The following is a 22,545-nucleotide window of genomic DNA, read 5'->3' as shown; positions in this document are numbered from 1 at the left end:
GAGGTGAGGTAAATGGCTCAGGAGGCACTGGCTAGCACCAGAGCCAGATTTACACACAATATATGAGCCATGTGGGCATTATACACAGGTGCAGCAGTATACACTGCTGGTAATTTGGTGAGTTTTGATAACAGATGTGCGGAAAAGATAGGCAGTTCAGGCAGCGCCTCCCTTTCATAAACCAGTATACTACAGAGTATTCACTATAAAAATGATTAGAATAATACAAAGAAGATATTTCTAAATATTCTTTGTATTTTTTTTAATATACTTTATATAGTCAAAACTCTGATTTATATGATAGTATGACAGGAAAGGTTCTGCCTCACCTGCCTCAGCTCACCACACGTCATTGCTATGGGAAGGGGGAGGAACATTATATTCTATACTATGGGGGGGGCACAATTGGGGTTGTTTTTTTTTGGCGGGGAGCGGCCAATTATGTTGCGCCTAGGCGCGGCCTGACCCCTAATACTGCCTCTATGTCGGTGTACAAGTTTGCTCAGTGTACACTGCTGAGCTCCGTGAGCATAGACATTGCTTGTGACTTAGAATCATGGAATCCTTTCTCATGGTAAAAGTTTATGCATTTATCCATAGCAGGCATCAGAGAACCCACAGAGTAGGGAGGAACACCAGACCTTAGGTGAGAATCATGTAATATTATAGTATAACTTGCTAGAACACTATAAGATTTTGCCCAACAATGCTAAATTCAGACAGACCAAAACAATTCCGATGTACAGCGCACACAGGCCCAATAATCATTTAGTTCTAAACGATCCCAAATCGTCTCACTGATAGTGTCTACGTACACTCAGGAGCATTCGTTCATACCAGGTGCCCAGTGGCAAAATAGATGTGTTGACGTGCGTTAGCACATGTGCACAGCTGAGGAGACAAAGGAGGAAGTAATGCGATCATTACTTCTCAGTGGCTATAAGGAATCTTTATTTTCAGGGACACTACCTTAAAACATCTTCTGCTCTCCTTTCTTTCATTATCTGCTGCTGCAGATATACAAGGAGTTCAAAAAGTCCCTCCGCAGTGAGCTCTGTCGCCTCAGATCTCCTCTGCAGCCATGTGAGGCCTGAGAGGGACAACACTTTAAACACTTAGTTGCCTGTTCATGGTGAAAAAAATAGGATTTTAATTACCTGCCGGTAAATCCATTTCTCGTAGTCCGTAGAGGATGCTGGGGTCCATTTTAGTACCATGGGGTATAGATGGTTTCGCAGGAGCCTTTGGCACTTTAAGACTTTTCAACAGTGTGAACTGGCTCCTCCCTCTATGCCTCTCCTCCAGACCTCAATATAGGAACTGTGCCAGAGGAGATGAACATTCTCGAGATAGGAATTACTATTAAACATGTGGCGAGATTCACACCAGCTCACACCATCCATAAACAACATGTCGGCTAACATGGCCTTTAACACAAGTCATGCCAACCAGCATGCATAACGCAACAGCAACAGCTGTTAACAACTGAACACGTGCAAAAAGATAAACTTAATCAGCAGGAAAAATGAGCACTGGGCGGGCGCCCAGCATCCTCTACGGACTACGAGAAAAGGATTTACCGGCAGGTAATTAAAATCTTATTTTCTCTTACGTCCTAGAGGATGCTGGGGTCCATTTTAGTACCATGAGGATATGCCAAAGCTCCCAGTATGGGCGGGAAAGTGCTAATGTTCCTGCAGAACTGACTGACCAAATCTTAGGTCGTCAGCAGCCAAGGTGTAAAACTTATAAAACTTAGCAAACGTGTTTGCACCTGACCAAGTAGCAGCTCAGCAGATTTGCAATGCCGAGACACCCCGGGCAGCCGCCCAGGACGAACCCACTTTCCTTGTAGAGTGGGCTTTTACCGAAATCGGTAACCGCAAACCTGCCGTGGAATGAGCATGCTGAATGATACCCCTGATCCAACGCGCAATAGTCTGCTTAGAAGCAGGATCCCCAATCTTGTTGGGGTCATAGAGGACAAACAAAGATTCTGTTTTCCTTATCCTGGCTGTTTTTGCAACATAAATCATCAACGCTCTGACGACATCCAAGGATTTTGAGACGGCTGAGGTGTCAGAAGCCACTGGCACTACCACTGGTTGGTTGATATGAAAAGAAGACACAACCTTCGTAAGAAAATGCTGACGTGTTCTTAGTTCAGCCCTATCTTCATGAAATATTAAGTAAGGACTCTTGTGTGAAAGAGCTCCTAACTCAGACACTCGTCTGCCTGAGGCCAAGGCCAACAGCATGACCACTTTCCAAGTGAGAAACTTTAACTCTACATCATGTAGAGGCTCAAACCAGTCCGATTTAAAGAACTGCAACACCACATTAAGATCCCATGGCGCCGCAGGAGGCACAAAGGGAGATTGGATGCGCAGAACCCCCTTAACGAACGTCTGGACCTCAGGGAGAGAAGCCAATTGTTTCTGAAAGAAAATTGACAAGGCCGAAATCTGAACCTTGATAGATCCTAATCGCAATCCAGCATCCACACCCGCCTGTAGAAATAGGAGAAGACATCCTAATTGAAACTCCACTGCAGGAAACTTCTTGGATTCACACCAAGATACATATTTTCTCCAATTACGATGGTAATGTTTGGACGTTACCCCTTTCCTGGCCAGAATAAGTGTGGGAATGACTTCATTGGGAATACCCTTACGGGCTAGGATCTGGCGCTCAACAGCCATGCCGTCAAACGCAGCCGTGGTAAGTCCTGATAAACTAACGGCCCCTGCTGAAGCAGGTCCTCGCGAAGAGGAAGAGGCCGAGGATCTTCCACTAATAACTCCTGAAGATCTGGATACCAGGCCCACCTTGGCCAGTCTGGAGCAATGAAAATTGCTCGGACTCTTGTTCTTCTGATGATCTTGAGAACCTTTGGAACAAGTGGAAGTGGAGGGAACAGACACACCGACTGAAACACCCACTGGGTCACCAGTGCATCCACTGCTATTGCTTGTGGGTCTCTCGACCTGGAACAATATGTCGGAAGCTTCTTGTTGAGACGAGATGCCATCATGTCCACTTGAGGAACGCCCCAACGACTTGTTACCTCCGCAAAGACTTCTGGGTGGAGGCCCCATTCTCCTGGATGGAGATCGTGTCTGCTGAGGAAGTCTGCTTCCCAGCTGTCCACTCCCGGAATGAAAATTGCCGACAGAGCTTTTGCATGTCTTTCTGCTCAGAGGAGTATCTTTGTCACCTCTGCCATTGCCGCCCTGCTTTTTGTTCCGCCTTGACGGTTTATGTAAGCTACTGCCATTACATTGTCTGACTGGATCTGTATGGGACGACCTTGAAGAAGGTATGCCGCATGATGAAGGCTGTTGTACACAGCTCTCAACTCCAGAATGTTTATGTGAAGGTGAGTTTCTTGACTTGACCATCTTCCTTGGAAGCTTTCGCCTTGGGTGACTGCTCCCCATCCTCAGAGACTTGCATCCGTGGTCACCAGGATCCAGGCCTGAATCCCGAACCTGCGTCCCTCCAGAAGGTGAGAAATTTGTAGCCACCACAGGAGCAAAATTCTGGCTTTCGCTAACAAGATTATCCTTTGATGCATGTGGAGATGCGACCCTGACCACCTGTTCAGTAGGTCCCACTGGAAGACCCTGGTATGGAATCGGCCATATTGTAGCGCCTCGTAAGCCGCTACCATTTTACCCAACAGGCGAATGTACTGATGAATTGATACTGTTCTTGGTCTCAAAAGTTGTTTGACCATGCTCTGGATCTCCTGAGCCTTTTCCACCGGTAGAAATATTCTCTGTACCTCGGTGTCCAGTATCATTCCTAAAAATGATAATCTCATTGTCGGTTCCAACTGGGATTTTGGAAAATTGATGATCCAACTGTGCTGTTGAAGCACCTTCAGGGATAACGCTATGTTCTGGAGTAGCTTGTCCCTGGATCTCGCTTTTATGAGGAGATCGTCTAAGTATGGAATTATGTTGATTCCTTGTTTGAGAAGGAGAACCATCATCTCCGCCATCACCTTGGTGAATATTCTCGGAGCCGTGGAGAGCCCGAACGGTAATGCCTGGAATTGGTAGTGGCAATCCTGAACCGCAAACCTCAGGTATGCTTGATGTGGCAGGTAAGTGGGGACATGCAAGTATGCATCCTTGATGTCCACTGACACCAGAAATTCCTTTTATTCCAAGCTGGAAATCACTGCTCTCAAGGATTCCATCTTGAATTTGAATCTTTTCAAATAGAGATTCAGAGATTTTAGGTTTAAAATCGGTCTGACCGAGCCATCCGGCTTCGGTACCACAAACAGGCTTGAATAAAAACCTTGGTTCCTTGGTTCGGCAGGAACCAAAGCAATTACTTTGTCTTGACACAATTTGTGTATTGCGTTCAGAACATTTGAGCTGTCTTGAGCGGAAACTGGCAAGGCTGATTTGAAAAATCGGGAAAGTCTTGAAATTCCAACTTGCAACCTTGGGATATTATCTGTAAAATCCAAAGATCCAGGTCTGAGCGAAGCCAGACCTGGCTGAAAAATAGTAGACGTGCCCCAACCCGATCGCACTCCTGCAGCGGAACCCCAGCGTCATGCTGTGGCTTTTGCAGAAGTAGTTGCCGACTTCTGCTCCTGGGAGCCTGAGGGTGTTGTAGATTTTCTACCTTTTCCTCTCCCCTTTCCTGTGAAAAAAGGGGTAGTTTAAGCCTTTTTGTGTTATGAGCCACGGCTGTGGCTCATTCCTGTTTTGCATTTTGGTTATGTATTTTATGTTATACTTCTGTTTATGTTCCCCGTGGGTGTCATGGGGTGCTCGGAGCTCACCGTTAAGGAGAGGATACTGTTATGAACCACAGGTAGTGGTTCATTCCTATTTTATGTTTTTAGTTCTCTTGCAGGCCAGGATTTCCCTTTGCTCTGGTTTAGAAGATTATTGTTTTCTGTCAGTGGTGAGTCTGTGTAATTGCAGCCTGTTTCCATGTGGTTGGCCTCACCTGTCTGCTAATTGCATCTTGTCAGTTTGGAGTCATGCAACAGGGCAGCTGCACGACATAATTAATTAGGCCTCTCTGTTATATGCTGGCTCAGTGCAATTCACAGACGCTGGTGATATTTCCTGGGTTCCAGAGTTCTTGAGTTCTGAGCTAGTCCCTGCCAGTGCCTGAGCTCCTGTCTAGTAGTGTCTGTCTAGCTGCTTCCGGTGTCGGTTCCTGTGTCGATTCCTGTGTCAGTTCCTGTGTCTGATTCCGTGTCCTGCCGTGAAGCATTCCTGCCCAGAAGTCCTGTGGCTTTGCCTGTGCCTGGTCGAGTTTCTGGCTTCTTGGTGTCCACCGGTCTGTCGTTTGGGATTCTGCCTGTCCTCCATTTCTGAGAGTCTGTGTCGGCAGCAATGGGGGCTCCTGTCCGTTTGCCAGTATTTGTACCGGTTCTGTGAGTAGCGGCTTTGCCGCGTCCGTCGGCCTAGGCCGCTGTATTCCTTTGTTATATTTAGTTACTGGTGTTTTGCAGAGGGTTCTGCTTATGTGGTCACCGCCGGTACACAAAAGTATTGTGTCGGCGTGTGGACAGCATTTCCTTTGGTTGTTCTTTTCCTTTGGCGGCAAGCCGCACATACATTTAGTTTTAGGCTAGTCAGTAGCCCCTGGCTTTGGTTGTTTCAGTTAGAGGTCCCCTTGTTATTACCCTGTCTCAGTTCACGCTTTGTCTCCCTTTAAGACCTGCGGAAGCATCGGAGTTGGGCAGACCTAATCCGCCCTTCAAACGCGGCTGCCATGGGCCCAAGAAACCATAGTCATGCAGGCGTGAACTGACCACACGGGTAAAACAACGGAGGTAGGGTGCTAGGGGCTATTTCCACACCACACCTTGTTTCAGCGTCACGTTCTGGTGCTCAGGACTCACTACGCAACATCTCCCTTGTTCTGAGCACCAGGAACCTAACATTATCACCAGCCATACAACAAAAAAGAAACAAAGCTAAATAGTAGTTTTTTCTTTTTTGGTCCAAAGTCTAGTCCAGAATCCAGTCCGGTGTTTAGAATCCAGTCCTGTCTAGAATTCAGTGTGCAGAATCCAGTCCGGTGTTTAGAATCCAGTACGGTGTTTAGAATCCAGTCCGGTGTTTAAAAATCCAGTCCGGTGTTTAAAAATCGTGTCTAGTCTTGTCTTGTCTAGTTTAAAAATCGTGTCTAGTCTTGTCTTGTCTAGTTTTGAAATCCTCCTATGCCTACTATGCAAGCCCTGCAAGCATCTCTTTCAGCCCTGAACTCTGCTTTCAGTGCTTTGAGACCTGAGCGACTGGAAGTTTTGCAGCAATCCTTAAAGCAACTGCAAAACCTTCTGACTAAAATTTTGCTTATCTTGCCAGAAGTTATTGAGAGTTCATCTACCTCTGAAGAGACTCTTGCTCACAATATGGTGACAAGAGAATCCTCAGGTTTAATTAGAGAGAAAAAGTTTGAAAGTTTTCTGCGGCCCAGGCTCTCAGAAGAGGAGCGTCTGCGTCGCAGAAACTTAGATTTATGCCTATATTGTGGGGGTTTAGGCCACTATTTGCAGACCTGTGAGTTGCGCAAGCCAAAGTGTGGCGACAAGTCCTGCCCTCTGGCCAAGTTTAGTCAGGACACAAGACCTACTCCTGTCTCTACTGTGGCAGAGGTACTTGTCACACAACCCACACTTAAAAGCACTCTGTCCTATAATTGGGGTCCTTGGGCTAGGGAGCCCCATTATAGGTTCAGGAACCAAAGGAGAATGTTTCTCTCCTCTCTTGAGGTTCCTGTTGAAGCAGAGTTGCAAGCCCCTGGAGTGGTGCCCGATGCCCAGGTTCCTGGAGTGGTGCCCGATGCCCAGGTTCCTGGAGCGGTGCCCGATGCCCAGGTTCCTGGAGCGGTGCCCGATGCCCAGGTTCCTGGAGCGGTGCCAGATGCCCAGGTTCCTGGAGCGGTGCCCGGTGCCCAGGGTCCTGGAGCGGTGCCCAGGGTCCTGGAGCGGTGCCCGGTTCCCAGGGTCCTGGAGCGGTGCCCGGTGCCCAGGGTCCTGGAGCGGTACCCGGTGCCCAGGGTCCTGGAGCGGTACCCGATGCCCAGAGTCCTGGAGCGGTACCCGATGCCCAGAGTCCTGGAGCGGTACCCGATGCCCAGAGTCCTGGAGCGGTACCCGATGCCCAGAGTCCTGGAGCGGTACCCGATGCTCTAGGTTATAGAGGGACATCGAATATTATAGCTCAGGTGTCAATACCAGAAGGGGTCTCTGAAGCTGTTACCCCAGGTAGAGACTTGAAAAGCGCAACTCCAGAGAAGGTGTCTAAAACCATAGTTCTAGAAGGGAACTCGAGAAGCAAAACCCCAGAAGCGAACTTTGAAGTAATATCCCCAAGTGGGGTCTCGAGAGACAAAGCCCCAAAGAAGGGTCTAGAAGTCGCTTCCCCAGGAAAGGACTCAAGAGGCATAACGTTAGTGGAGGTTCTGAAGGTTATAGCTTCAGCAAAAGTCCCGGAAGTCTTAGTCCCAGGAGAAGTTTCGATAATTATCGACTCAGAGAGGGAGGCCGACGGCTCGGTCCCAGTAAGGGAGGCCGACGGCTCGGTCCCAGTGAGGGAGGCCAACGGCCCGGTCCCAGTAAAAGAATCCGAGGTGCTGTCCCCAGCAGGGTTCCCGAAGGCCACTGCCCCAGCGGGGTTCCCGAAGGCCACTGCCCCGGGTGGGGTTCAGAATGTCACTGCCCCGGGTGGGGTTCAGAAAGTCACTGCCCCGGGTGGGGTTCAGAAAGTCACTGCCCCGGGTGGGGTTCAGAAAGTCACTGCCCACGCCCCGGGTGGGGTTCAGAAAGTCACTGCCCCAGGTGGGGTTCAGAAAGTCACTGCCCCAGGTGGGGTTCAGAAAGTCTCAGCCTCGAGTAAGGTCAATAGTGACCAGGTCCTAGCTAAGCACTCTAGTCAGTCAGATGGGAAGGAAGCAGATCCTGACTCTGTTGATATCTCAACATCTATAATCTTTGATGGGGACTTAGTCCAATTTCTGGCGCTTTACAAACACTATTGCACCATTTTGTTGTCTAGACCATTTCTGGGCATCACTTCAGAGAACATTGTGCTCTATCTGATATATTCCTTTAGAAGAGAGCCTTTTGAGTGGGCGACCAGCCTAATGAAAGCTGAAGATCCCATTCTTCAGGATCCCCCAGCATTCAGTGATGCAGTTATTAAAAGATATGGTTCCAAAGAAATTGGTTCAGGTTCCTCTAAGTCACCCGTCTTGTCTGCTGAGAGTCCACCAAATACTGTAAACTCGGCACAAGAGTCTCAGCCCGTTGTTTTGACTGCAGGATGTGCTTTTCTGTCTTCTTCTTATAGTAGTACTTTGCCTGAAAGTTTAGCTCCCAAGGTTAAGAAACCAATCTCTGATTTGAACCCAGCCTTGCAGGGAGGTACCATCAGTTCAGACAATGTTTGGGGAATTACCTTGGCCAGACCTCAAGAGCTTTGTAAAAAGAAGAAGAAAAAGAAATAATTTTTGATTCTTGCCTTGATATTAAAAAAAAAAAGATAAAAAAAAAGATTTTTTTTCCTTGTCTTGTGTCCAGTGGCCACCGTCAAGGGGGAGGCACCGTTACAAGCTGTTGCCACAGCTTGTTTCTGTTAGACCAGTGTGTCAGGTTTTTTTTTGTATCCTTTGTTTTGGAAAGCCTGAATTTTGGGGTCCTTTGACCCCTCCTCAAGGGGGGGGGGTAATGTTATGAGCCACGGCTGTGGCTCATTCCTGTTTTGCATTTTGGTTATGTATTTTATGTTATACTTCTGTTTATGTTCCCCGTGGGTGTCATGGGGTGCTCGGAGCTTACCCTTAAGGAGAGGATACTGTTATGAACCACAGGTAGTGGTTCATTCCTATTTTATGTTTTTAGTTCTCTTGCAGGCCAGGATTTCCCTTTGAGTAGTCCGTCGGCCTAGGCCGCTGTATTCCTTTGTTATATTTAGTTACTGGTGTTTTGCAGAGGGTTCTGCTTATGCTGTCACCGCCGGTACACAAAAGTATTGTGTTGGCGTGTAGACAGCATTTCCTTTGATTGTTCTTTTCCTTTGGCGGCAAGCCGCACATACATTTAGTTTTAGGCTAGTCGGTAGCCCCTGGCTTTGGTTGTTTTAGTTAGAGGTCCCCTTGTTATTACCCTGTCTCAGTTCACGCTTTGTCTCCCTTTAAGACCTGCGGGGGCATCGGAGTTGGGCAGACCTAATCCGCCCTTCAAACGCGGCTGCCATGGGCCCAAGAAACCATAGTCATGCAGGCGTGAACTGACCACACGGGTAAAACAACGGAGGTAGGGTGCTAGGGGCTATTTCCACACCACACCTTGTTTCAGCGTCACGTTCTGGTGCTCAGGACTCGCTACGCAACATCTCCCTTGTTCTGAGCACCAGGAACCTAACATTTTGTACTTGTTGGACAGAAAGGACTGCATAGTATGAGAATAATATACTTTTTTAGCCGAAGTAGCTGCCGACGGCAGAAATGCTGACTTGCCAGATGTAGTGGCTGATATCATGGCATCTAATTTCTCTCCAAAGAGGGCCTCACCATTGTAAGGGAGCGCCTCAATATTTCTTTTGGATTCTGCGTCAGCATTCCATTGACGGATCCAGAGCGCCCTGTGGGCTGAAATCGCCATAGCAGAGGCCCGTGAGCCCAGTAAGCCTACATCCTTCATAGCCTCAACCAAATAACCTGCAGATTCTTTGATATGACCTAGAATTTGCAGCATGTCATCCTTATCGACCATGTCAATATTAACAAACAAGTTATCTGCCCACTTTTCAACTGTGTTACCTACCCACGCAGAAGCATTTGTGGGTCTGAGTAATGTACCCGTAGCAACATAGATGGACTTTAAAGTCATCTCTAATTTGCGGTCAGCAGGTTCTTTTAATGAAGCTGTCCCCGGGGCAGGTAAAATGATTTTCTTTGACAACCTAGAGACTGAGGTGTCTATCATTGGGGGTGACTACCACTTACGCCTATCCTCTTCAGGGAAAGGGTATGCTACCCGCAACCTTTTAGGGATAGCAAATTTATTTTCCGGGTTAGCCCAGGATTCCTAAAAAAGGCATTTAAGTCCTTAGACGGAGAAAAAGTCACCCCCTGTTTTTTATTTAATTTAAAATAATCTTTTTCCTCAGGTGGAGGTGTTGTGTCAGGAAATTCCAACACCTCTTTTATAGCGACTATCATACATTGAATGCTCTTAGCCAGCTTGGGATCTATCCCTCTCAAATCCCCAGTGTCAACGTCAGTGTCGGAATCTGTGTCAGTGTCCCTTTGCATAATTTGGGCCAGGGACTTTTTCTGGGAACTGGAGGGGACGTTGTAGGTGAATCAGCAAATAAAGCATCTTCCACAGACTGTCTCCAATGCTTTGTCTGTTCTTCAGACTCAGAGAATTTCCTTGCTAGTTTAGCCATATTACTCTGCAGCTTTCTCACCCACACAGGCTCAGAACACTCTTGTGCCTCCAAAATGGGTTCCTCTGGGGAACTACTTTCTCTAGACATGATACACGCGTGTACAGTCACACCACTCACACACACGGGAGCTAATGGGGACAGACCTACACTAATGTCTATCAGAGGGACCCAGAGGGAATTGCCAGTCCACACCACGCGCCCTATATGTATTACATACAGTGAATATACATATATACCAAAACAGCGCTTTATATCCAATGTGAAGCCCACAGACTTCAATCATTTATGTGCCCCCCTCCCCTTCTATAACACCCTGGTACTTGTATCAGCGATGTGTGAGTAGAAGCAGCCTGTAGGATCAGCACTCCGGCGTCTCTGTTAGGAGAAAATGGCGCCAAATAAGTGTTACAAGCAATTCTGAGGTGAAGCCCCGCCCCCTGTAATGGCGCAGTTCAGCCACAGTAATATTTATACTGGCGGGGGTAGTGTACATCAGCGGCTCACATGTATGTATAATTTGCCAGTGATAGTAAGGATTTATCATGTCCCTCAGAGTGCGCGCCCCCCCCCCCCCGCGCGCGCTCTGCACGCTGTGCTGAGAGTCATGTTGCTGCGTAGCGTCCCACGCTGCGCTGGTACCTTTATGCCGCCATGATGACCGGAGGGTCCCTCTCTGCAGGTCTCCGGTTAATACTCACCAGCCTTCTGACTTCTGGCTCTGATAGGGGGTGGGGGCAGTGCTGTGGGAGTGAGCAGCAGCAGGCAAGGGCTGTGTTCAGTATCCTTCAGGAGCTAATGGTGTCCTGTCAGCGGAAGCAGAGCCATTGAACTAATGGAGAAGTTGGTTCCTACTTCCCCCCCTAAGTCCCACGAAGCAGGGAACTGTTGCCAGCAGCTTCCCTGTAAAATAAAAAACAAAGTCTTTTTCAGCAAAACTCAGTAGAGCTCCACTGGTGTGCATCCAGTCTCCCGGGCACATTTTCTAAACTGAGGTCTGGAGGAGGGGCATAGAGGGAGGAGCCCGTTCACACTGTTAAAAAGTCTTAAAGTGCCAGAGTCTCCTGCGGTACCGTCTATACCCCATGGTACTAAAATGGACCCCAGCATCCTCTAGGACGTAAGAGAAATATTACTTGTGATCATTTAATTCTAAACTCGCCATGAGTTATTTGTAAAAATCATGGCCGTTCATCCTGTTACTAAAATATCACTTCCAAAAAGCTACTCCTTCTACGAAGACAGGCTTTCGGAAGTGAGATCATTTTCTGCTCCAACACAGTCTCCTGAGAATCACCCACCAGATTTTTTTCAAACCGTACATGCGCAGCATCTGGTCACCAACAAGCGGAGCATTGGGACAGTCCAAAGGATGAGTGAGACTCGGTATAGGATTGCAAAGGGCGGTTGCTCAGAACTGTGGAAGGGTGTGTGGTTCAGAGGGATCAGTATGAGATCCCGGCGTATGATATCCTGGCGGTGCGAAATAGTGACGCTGGGATCCCAGAGTTTACAAGACTAACAGGGGTGAGCTAAGGGTGTTCAACCCTCTCCCCAAACCCCTAACCCTCCCTACACGCAGCCTAATCCTAAACTCCCCCTTTGTGCCAAACCCTAACCACCCCCTGGAGGTGCCTAACCCTAACCCACGATCCCCGCTGACTAAACCTAACCCTCCTGCCCCATAGCCTAATCCTAACCCTCTGAGGGGGGTGACTAACCCTAACTCCCCCTCCACGCAGCCTAACCCTAACCCCCCCCCCCCCCCCCCCCGGACGCAGCCTAACCCTAACCCCCCCGGGACGCAGCCTAAACCTACCCCCCCCCCCCCCGGCTAACCTGTGCAGCGCCGCAATGCCTCCTCATTCAGGATCTCAGTTGCCGGGGAGAGAAGGATATGCAGCAGCGGTAATGGAGCTGGGAGGAGGGACGGAGGAATAGCCACAACACAAGAGGACACAGCAAGTTCCTGTATAAATCGCTGCTTGTTAAGACATTTGTATGCCAACTAAGTTACAAATTCTCTTTTATTTCATGTATATAAAGTGTTTATTAAAAAGTGTGTTGTCATATTGCTTTGCACACATTCTCTGTGTGGAGACTTGCTTAGCACACAGTCACTGCTGAGGGACCTTTTGAACTCCCTGTACATTTCATTACTCTTCAGTATAAGGTCCTGCTGGGGGGGGTCACCAATAGGGCTTATGAGCAAGGACAGCAGTAGTGATCTCTCCATGCTCAGCATCCCCCCCGGTCCTTACGTCTTGGTGTCCCCCTAACAACTGAAGCCTGGAGGCAGTGGCGTAACTACTGCCCCCGCAGCCCTCGCGGTGGCTTGGGGGCAAGGGGCTGCGGGGGTGCCAGTGATTTAGCGCAGATTGTCATGCGGACGAACCATCCGCATGTCAATCTGCGGTCTCCTCCTTCCCTCCGCTGCTGTAAGGAGGGACACGGAGGGCACAGCGCGTGCCTCTCCTGTGTCCCTTCTGCGTCTCTGGCGGGTCTAATAAAGGAAGTGCCGTTCGTGAGCTCTGATTGGCTCACAAACTGGCACTTCCTTTAACAGACCCGCCGGAGACCCAGGAGGGACACAGGAGAGGCGCGCGCTGTGCCCTCCGTGTCCCTCCAACACAAAACAACGGGGGAGTGGTGGGGGGGCACACTGGGGGAGCATGGGGGGCACTGGGGGAGCATATGCGGCACAGGGGGAGGGGGGCTTATGTGGCACTGGGGGCATATGTGGCACAGGGGGAGGGGGATTATGTGGCATTGGGGAGGTATATGTCTACCTGGCACATGGGGGGGAAGGGGGCTGTATTTGGCACTGGGGGCATGTAAGTACCTGGCACTGTGGGGGAATATCTGGCACTGGGGGCATATGTGGCATTGGGGGGGTATATGTGTACCTGACACATGGGGTTGGGGGGCTATATTTGGCACTGGGGGCATGTGAGTACCTGGCACTGTGGGGGAATATCTGGCACTGGGGGCATATGTGGCACCTGGAGAGAACAGCCCTAGCAACAAGCACTACCCCCTGGCAACGAGCATGACACCCAGTGCATGAAACCCCTGGCAACGAGCATGACACCCAGTGCATGAAACCCCTGGCAATGAGCATGACACCCTGAGCATGAAAACCCCTGGCACCGTGCATGGAACCAAGAGCATGAAACCCCTGGCAACGAGCAGGTAATTTAAAAGTAATTAGAAGCCTTACTGTAGGACTTAATGTGTAATGGGCATTACGGTGTGTGGCATAATGTATCACGGACATTGCGGTGTGTGTCATAATGTGTCACAAGCATTACGGTGTGTGGCATACTATATCACAGGCATTGTGGTATGTGGTATAATGTCTCAGGGGCATTGCAGTGTGGCATAATGTATAACGGGCATTGCAGTGTGTGGCATGGGGTATAACGGGCACTGCAGTATGTGTCTCAGGCATTACGGTGTATGGTATACTATATCACGGGCATTGTGATATGTGGTATAATGTCTCAGGGTCATTGCAGTGTGTGGCATAACGTATCACGGACATTGCGGTGTGTGTCATAATGTGTCAAGCATTACGGTGTGTTGTATACTATATCACGAGCATTGTGGTATGTGGTATAATGTCTCAGGGTCATTGCAGTGTGTGTCATAATGTGTCACAGACATTGTATGTGCTATAATGTATCAGGGTCATTGCAGTGTGTAGCATAATGTATAACGGGCATTGCGATTCCTGTCGTCATGTGTCACAGGCATTACCGTGTGTGGCATAATGTGTCGGGGGCATTACGGTGTGTGCATTATTGTGTGTGGCATAATGTCTAAGGGCCATTGCAGTATGTGGCATAATGTATTCTGGGCATTACTATAAGGAGGAAAAATGACAAATAATGTAAGGGGCATGAATCAGGATTATTTTTCTTTCCTGTGGTGGCTAACGTCTGGGCGTGCAGGATGCAAAACTGGGGTATGAGGTAGTCATTTCCTGCAATGCCATGCCCCTTAATGCGAAGCCACGCCCATTTCAACAAAGCCACGCCCCTTTTTGCGGCACGCGCATGTTTATCCCTTTTCTAGTGCCAATTATGGGGGATGGGGGGGGAGGGGCTTGGGGGAGAAAAATTTCTAGTTACGCCACTGCCTGGAGGCCAATGCATCCACTGCCTTCAAGCGTTATGCCACTGTTACTCTATACACCGGGCCGAGGTCCATACAAACTGCATTTTCCAAACAATACCAAAATGACATGAATGATATAGTGAGTCATTATATTGGAAGTCAAAATAACCACTTTTGACAAACTATAGGACCTTTGTGCTACATACACTACAAAATTATCGGCCCTGTTGGTCAGATAAAGCCATATTGGGCCAAAAATTGCATACAGGGCCCGATTAAGCTGTGGTTGGAGTTGATATCACTGCTGCTTGCACAGAAGCAGTAGTGATAGCAGTCATATGTTGATACAGCCTTGCTTGCATTATTTATCAGAGCTGCGTCCTAGGAAGCAACATCAGATATTCGGCAACACCATCAGCTGGATGCTTGACCCAAGGGGTAGCGCAAGATGGCCGCTGCAGATGCCATAAAGAGGCCAGGAAATCTCTGTCTTCTGACGGAGCTCCCAGCTTCGTCACTGCTCCACAACAGCAGTGACACGCCTCTGTTTAGGGAAACAGAGGCCATCGCGGTTCCATCCCCGCCCCCAAATGGCAGCACACTGTCAATCACTGACAGTCTGCTGTCGACATGTATCCGATGTTGCAAACCTGTACTGCACATGCACAGTATTTGTCTGGCGCATGCACAAAGTACCGATAATCTGTACTTTTCGCCATGAGACACACATCCAATCACATCTGAATCAAGCCTACTTATCCAGCTTCACTGAACTGAGTCTAGTGTCGGGATGTAATGGAGTCCGAGATTGCCAGAAGTGCGGGATGCCGGACGATCTTGGATGTTGTTTTTAAATGTGCAATCACTTACAAGGCTTGGTTTTGCCTTGTAAGTGTTTGCCCCTTTAAAAAAATGACTGATATTGGCCGGCATCCAGCACCTCTGGCAATCCTGGACTCCATTACATCCCGCTGCAGATCTGCAATGTTATCAGTAACAATATGAAAGTACATCTAATAACCGTCCACAATTCATACATTATATAAATACAAAAGTTAAACACTCTCAGAGTGGAGAAACACGTTATGCTTAATTACTCTTGAGAAACAAGGAAGTAACGCATGCCAAGGCAAACTAGAATGTAGCTGACACGAAGAAAACTGGTTTGAAAGGGATAACATTTATTTTTAATGATCCCTTCTGTAAAAAGAAATGACTTGATATAGTGATGTGATAATGACATGAAACAGCTGTTAACACGTATAAACCAGATGTTTTCTATCTAATACCTAATATATGCATTTAAAAAAAAGTGACACCAACATGGCGGCCAGCGAGTAGCGTGCAGAACATTATACATGCTTAAATCGAAACTGCAAAAATAAGTTATACTATAAGCCGCAGGATAAACAATTAAAACAAACAATTAAGGGATAGCAACAGTATAAAAGGAAAATACCACACGCTTTATATAAAACAATTACTAGTAGCAAGCATGCAAAATTGAGAACTGAAGCCTTTATAAACAGCCTCTCATTTGCATGCAAGCAATAAATAGGTTATTAAACAAAAAATATGTCCAGTATATAAGCCGTTAACTAATCGCATTTTAGATTAAAATTATATTTAGAATTTGCAGAAACAGTAAAGAAACCTAAACATTGTTTTACACCCAATTTTATTGCCAGCAACCAATTTGAAATTTTAATGCCAAGCAACAAGAATACCGATAAGTAGCATCATATTCTTATATGGCTCAGGAAGCCTAATATAGGGCCTAATTCAGACCTGATCAGTAGGCTGCGTTTTCATACAGCGGGCGATCAGGTCTGAACTGCACATGCATATGCACAATGCACAGGCGCGTCGGTCCGCAACGATGGGGATCGGCGGGCAGCAACAAAATGGTGCGACAAAAGTGATTGCACGGGTGATCGCAAGGTGACTGACAGAAAGAGGCTGTTTGTGGGTGGCAACTGACCGTTTTTAAGGAGTGTCCAGAGAAAAGCAGGAAGAACTAGGCGTTTGAAGGGAGGGTTTCTGACGTCAGCTCCGGCCCCGATCATCGCACTGGAAGAGTAAGTCCTGGGCTGTGCAGAGACTGCACAATCTTCTGTTTGTGCAGCTCTCCTGCACATTCGATCGCACCCCTGCACAGTGATTTCCCCCTCCCCTGTAGGCGGCGACTACCTGATCGCAGGGATGAAATATACGCACCCTAGTGATCAGGTCTGAGGTGGTCATTCCGAGTTGTTCGCTCGCTGCCGTTTTTCGCAGCGCAGCGATCAAGTGAAAAAAATGGCAATTATGCGCATGCACATGGTACGCAGCGCGCGTGTGCTAAGTACTTTCACACAAAACTTTGTACTTTTACCCAAGCTCGAGCGACGTTTTTCAGTCGCTCGAGTGTTCATAGTATGATTGACAGGAAGTGGGTGTTTCTGGGCAGCAACTCAGCGTTTTCAGGGAGTGTGCTAAAAAACTCGGGAGTGGCTGGAGAAACGGGTGAGTGGCTGGCCGAACGCAGGGCATGTTTGTGACGTCAAACCAGGAACTAAATGGACTGCAGTCATCACAAGATAGGAGTAGGTCTGGAGCTACTCAGAAATAGCATGACATTTTTCCTGTGCAATTCTGCTAATCTTTCGTTCGCACTTCTGCTAAGCTTAGATACACTCCCAGAGGGCGGCGGCCTAGCGTGTGCAATGCTGCTAAAAGCAGCTAGCGAGTGATCAACTCGGAACGAGGGCCTGAATTAGGCCCAATATGTAATAGTGGTTGTCTATATAATAAGATATTCATCATCTTATTACATAGACAACCACTTTTACATATTTTTTTTGTGATTGTGATTGAATGTAAACAAATTAACAGACTTTTACTGGAAGCACTTATTTCATTTAGTGTCAACATGCTGGAAAAATGATAATGTAATAGGAATTGATCAATGTATAGAGGTGTTTTTGTTTTGTTTTTTGTTTCATTAATTTAAATATGCTGAAAAAGTTTGCTACATTTCCTTGAGCTGTCATCCTAAAAAGGGATGATGTTGACATGGATACAAACTGTCAGTAAATGTACAGTCGGTTAAAATTAGTTGCATTTTGGTCTGTCAGTAAGAAAAAAAAGTAACATGCAACCTCTGACAGTACCAGATTTCACATAGTGTTCGCCACACGGTTTTTAAGTCAGAATAGAACCCAATATTTTTATGTCTCAACCCTCTCATACTTCTGCTGAAATGTTCACATTTTTAAACATTTTAGAATAACAGTAAAATGCTGGTCGCCAGTAAGTGTTTTTTAGAACTATCTGAAAAACATATTTTCAAGGATTGGTTATTGTGTGAGTTGATTTGAAAATGTCCTTGTAAAAATCCCACACACAGTGACTGAATGACTGAAAGTCCCTCTGTAAGTAGGGGTTGTAAGAATTACTTTGTTTGTATCAGATAAAAGTACTTTAGTACTAAAGCCAAGATAATACTTTCAGAAAAAGCTCACAGCTGCTGCATAACATACCCCGATGATTATATAGACCTAGTAAGGACAATTGTTACATTTATTAGAAACACAATAGTGCCCTAGTCTCTGTTTCTTTTTCCCATTTGCTAGAAACATGTAATACATATTTTATACATTTCCACGGGATCAGTACGTAATCCTGCTGGACGGGATCCCGGCGGCCGAAATCCCGACGCCGGAATCCCGACCACACAATCCCGACAGGGGTGGCGAGCGGAACGCAGCCCCTTGCGGGCTCGCTTCTTTTGCCACGCTGCGGGCACGGTGCCTCGCTACGCTCGGCACACTATTATATTCTCCCTCTATGGGTGTCGTGGACACCCACGGAGGGAGAATATGTCGGGATTGTGGCGGTCGGATTCCGGCGTCGGTATTTCGACCGCCGGGATCCCGTCCAGCGGGATGTTGACCGCATCCCATTTCCACAACAGGGATCCACTGACAATAAATATGGGTGGTATCCAATTACCCGCAATAGTGCCTCGACCACAAAAAAAAGGTGTTATTCGCGTTTCTTTTTATCACCCCTATCCAATTTGGTCAGGTGAAAATTAAAAAAATATTGTGCAAAAATACATAGGTCTCACGAAAAGCACCGTACCTATGTATTTTCGTGGCACTTATCACGGGTCTAAGGGGCACTTATCATGGATTATGATTTGCGTGCATCACATAATCCACGTTAAGTGCCAGCAATGGGGATAAGCGACGTCTTATCGGGGCTAATTGGATAGCCCCCGGCGAGACAATTACATGTGGTATTTGATCACAGGTAATTGGATACCATCCTATGTCTGTATTTATTAACCATAAAACTTGCTGTTATTATTAGTGATGCTTATATATAAGATCAAATGTATATATACGTGTGTGTGTGTGTGTGTGTGTGTGTGTGTGTGTGTGTGAGACACACACCCCGCACACGCACTTACTTATAAACTGAACTCACCTATAGTGCAGTACAGTGAAGAAAATTATGTGCTTTAAATGAATGCTCCAAGATGGCAAATTCATATTTATATGTATAGCCTACCTGTCACCAACAAGTAAAATCACAGGGGTATTTTATCCTCACACCATAAGCCTTAACTGTATTACGTTGGCATTAGTACCTAAGTCACTTTGAATAGCAATAGGTCTAAACCAGTGGTTCGCAAACTTTTGTGAATCACGGGCCCTAGTATATCAGAATTGTTTTCACAGCACCCCCATGCCAAACGTTTCTTATTGAGAAATTTAGAAATAAATATTAACTGAAGTAAATTGTGTTTATATGTCATCCTTAGGTCCAGTTGTGTGGTGAGGGACAGGATTTTCTACTGTTTGTCCACATATGTTATGATTGGCAGCCACCAGAGCTGGTTTTGCCTATTACATTGACCATAAATAATTTGTATTGGTCCTGGACCACCAATCCAAGGCACCCCTGCAAGTGTCCCGAGGCACCCCAGGGAGCCACAGCACTCAGTTTGAGATCCACTGGTCTAAACAAAGAATCTACAAATAAACTAATTGGTCAAATCAGCGTCACTCAACACCTTGCCCTCCGCACACTGACAGTCAAAATTCTCCAGTATGAGAATGAATACAATAAAAATGTAGTTTTAAAGAGTACTTGAACATGAAAAGTAGGAATTACTGTATTGTGTAATTAACACATATCTGTGCTGAAAACTATCCCCTTGAACTTTTTCCTATTATCATTATGACCACTATTCCTGGAACTAAAACCTTTAATAACTTGGAACATGAAACTGTTTGAATGCAGACTGACGCACTACAGGAAATCAGCGTTTAAGCTCCATGTAATCAGAATTTCTACCAGGTTACTAAGCATGAAATTCTGTGACAAAATGTGACATTGTGTGTCTGTAAGGAGCTATTTACAATAGTGCAGTTTTGTGTAGCTCACAACGCTTAGGGAATACATAATACTTTGAAGTTTATTAGAATAACATATAAACCAGATATGTCACAAAAATACTTGCTAGTATAAATTAATAAAATGATACATTCGCTACATATCAGCAATAAGTAACTGCATATGTACATAATTGGTAAAACTTATTAAATAAACAAATATATGTCCTGTATATTGTACTACAGACAATTATATGTTCTATCAACTTCCAGAACTCAATTTACCACCAAGATAAGTTTTCAGTTGGACCCCAGTCAATTTAACCTCAGCAGTGGGTTCTCCCATTTAATTGAAATATGCAGAGGAATATTAGTATATTATATATAGTGTATATATGTGTATATATATATATATATATATATATATATATATATATATATATATACATACATATACATGAAAATGAACTTTGCTCTAAATGGCCCTACTCATGAAGAGTATGTCATCTCTATATAGAAAAAGTTTAGCAGGCTGTCCACCACAAGGTACACTGAGAAATACTGTAACACAATATACTTGTTCTGACCTTGGAATCATTAGCTTACCTAGAGGAAGAGATGTGAAGAAGGGTAGCCAGCATAGGATGAACATTCCCACCACAATCCCCAAGGTCTTTGCAGCCTTCTTCTCCCTGGAGAACTTGAGCAACCTCACTGACAAGGAGCTGCGAGGCTGCTGGTTGTTAGATTTGCTATTGGGAGACCCGTCCTTCATGTTTTTGCAGTGGATCCTGAGAGTCAGCTCTTTGGAGTCCATGCTTTCTTTCATCACTCCAGCTTCCAGGTTCTTGGTGATCCTCTTGGCCACCACATAGACCCGGCAGTACATCACCAGGATCACAATTAGGGGGACGTAGAAAGAGCTCAGGGATGAGAATATGGTATAGAAAGGCTCTGTGGTTATGTCACATGCATACTTATCAGTGACAGTCTGCTGCTTCCACCCCAGCAATGGTCCAACAGAGATGACTGTGGATAAAATCCAGACACACAGCAATGCCAGTAAGACCCTCTTCCTGGTCACTATAGTGGGGTACTGGAGGGAGTACCTTACTCCGATGTACCTGTCTATAGAGATGGCACACAGGCTGAATATGGAGGCAGTGCAGCACAGGACGTCCAGGGCAGCCCAGATGTCACAAAAAATCTTACCAAATACCCAATACTTGGTGATCTGAAAGGTGGCTGAGAAAGGTAGGACTGTGGTGCTCAGCAGCAGGTCAGCCATGGCTAGGTTGACAATTAAGTAGTTGGTGGGAATTCTCAGCTGCCTGTTGGTGACCACAGAAATGATTACCATGATATTGCCAACAACAGCTGCACATATTAAGGCTCCAAGGATGAACCCAACTAGCATGGCCCTGGTAAAGTTTATACTCAAAGTCCCGTTGTGAAAAGTATGATTGTCAGCTCTGAAGGTTCCATTGTCCCATGCAGTAGTCAGCTGGAAACCCAGAGTTGTGTTCTCGCTTGTAGTCATCTCCACAGGTTCATCCATGAGTAACATCTAAAGTATGGGTATTGGAGAAGCAGGCAAGATGAATTTAAAGGGACCCAGGAGGAAGAGCAGAGGGCATCATGTGCTGGAGACACAAACCGGGATGGGGCACATCAGCCAAAGTGACATAGCCAACTTCTTTTTATCTCTCCTGGATTTGTAATTCTGGTAGGGTAGGACAGGACTTTTAATGCATTAAAGCCCCCTGGAAGAGCTCCTCTAGAGCAGAGTGCAAGCTGTCAGGCGCTGCTTGAGAGTTCCAGATGATCAGGGATGCTGTGCTGGAGGTGTGGTGACAGCCGGGACATGCTGCCTAGCTAGACGTCTCATGCTTCTAAGGATAAATCGCTTCCAGCAAGTTGCCTGCTTCACAAATGACATCACAGCACAGTGTCAGTTCCTTCGAAACGGACGCTAGAGGGCGCACTTGGACAAAGAAAATTCCTCTAAACTGGCTGCAGGGTTGTCAGCTGAGTGGCAGCTGCGTTCAAAGTTGAATGTTGTATTTTTAATTAATTATCGTCTCTTGCCCGAAGGGCCCCACACTATATAACACAATAAACCACTGTGGCGACCTGAGTGAATTAAGAGGTTAACTTTGTTCTCTGTGCAAAAGCCAAATTCCAAACTCTGTGCTGGGGGATTAGTCACATACTCTTAATGCAACTGTACCAATATTTTTTTTCTCCAATTTTCTTTTTAAAATACACGTGGTCAAAGGTTCCTTTATATACCAAGCTCCGGGCTGTAAGCAACGGGGTCATTCAATGCATCACTTAGTCCTGTTGGATTACTATATAGCAGGTTTAGACAGCCTGCTGCAACCATCATTATAGAGCTGGTCCTGTGTTGTAAGCTGTATTTACACAAGTTGGAGATTTCAGATAGTGTGGGGGCTAATGCAGACTTTCTAGCAAAAAAAGCGCAAATTACATAAAAAAAAATAAAAATTACTGCTTATTATATTCAGATCCATGTCCACCTACGAAACATCTGGCACCACACTGACAGCAGCAAATGCACCTGGTTTACTAAAAATCATTAT

The 22,545-nt window shown here is 46.4% G+C and overlaps 1 protein-coding gene across 1 annotated transcript in view; it reads right to left on the bottom strand.

Annotated features, from left to right (window-relative positions):
- ADRA1B (adrenoceptor alpha 1B) overlaps positions 1 to 21,923 on the bottom strand; it is a 124,144-nt gene extending 102,221 nt beyond the window's left edge. Inside the window, exon 1 of the mRNA XM_063928413.1 lies at positions 20,549 to 21,923. Within this exon, the coding sequence (XP_063784483.1) occupies positions 20,549 to 21,509 (961 nt within the window). The 5' untranslated portion in view covers positions 21,510 to 21,923. The remainder of the gene's footprint in view (positions 1 to 20,548) is intronic.
- Positions 21,924 to 22,545: the final 622 nt, after the last annotated feature.

Source organism: Pseudophryne corroboree, chromosome 6 (assembly GCF_028390025.1).
Source record: "Pseudophryne corroboree isolate aPseCor3 chromosome 6, aPseCor3.hap2, whole genome shotgun sequence".
In the NCBI taxonomy this organism is placed as follows: Eukaryota; Metazoa; Chordata; class Amphibia; order Anura; family Myobatrachidae; genus Pseudophryne; species Pseudophryne corroboree.
Note: the sequence above shows the minus strand (reverse complement) of the source record. Positions and strands in the feature narration are given on the sequence as shown.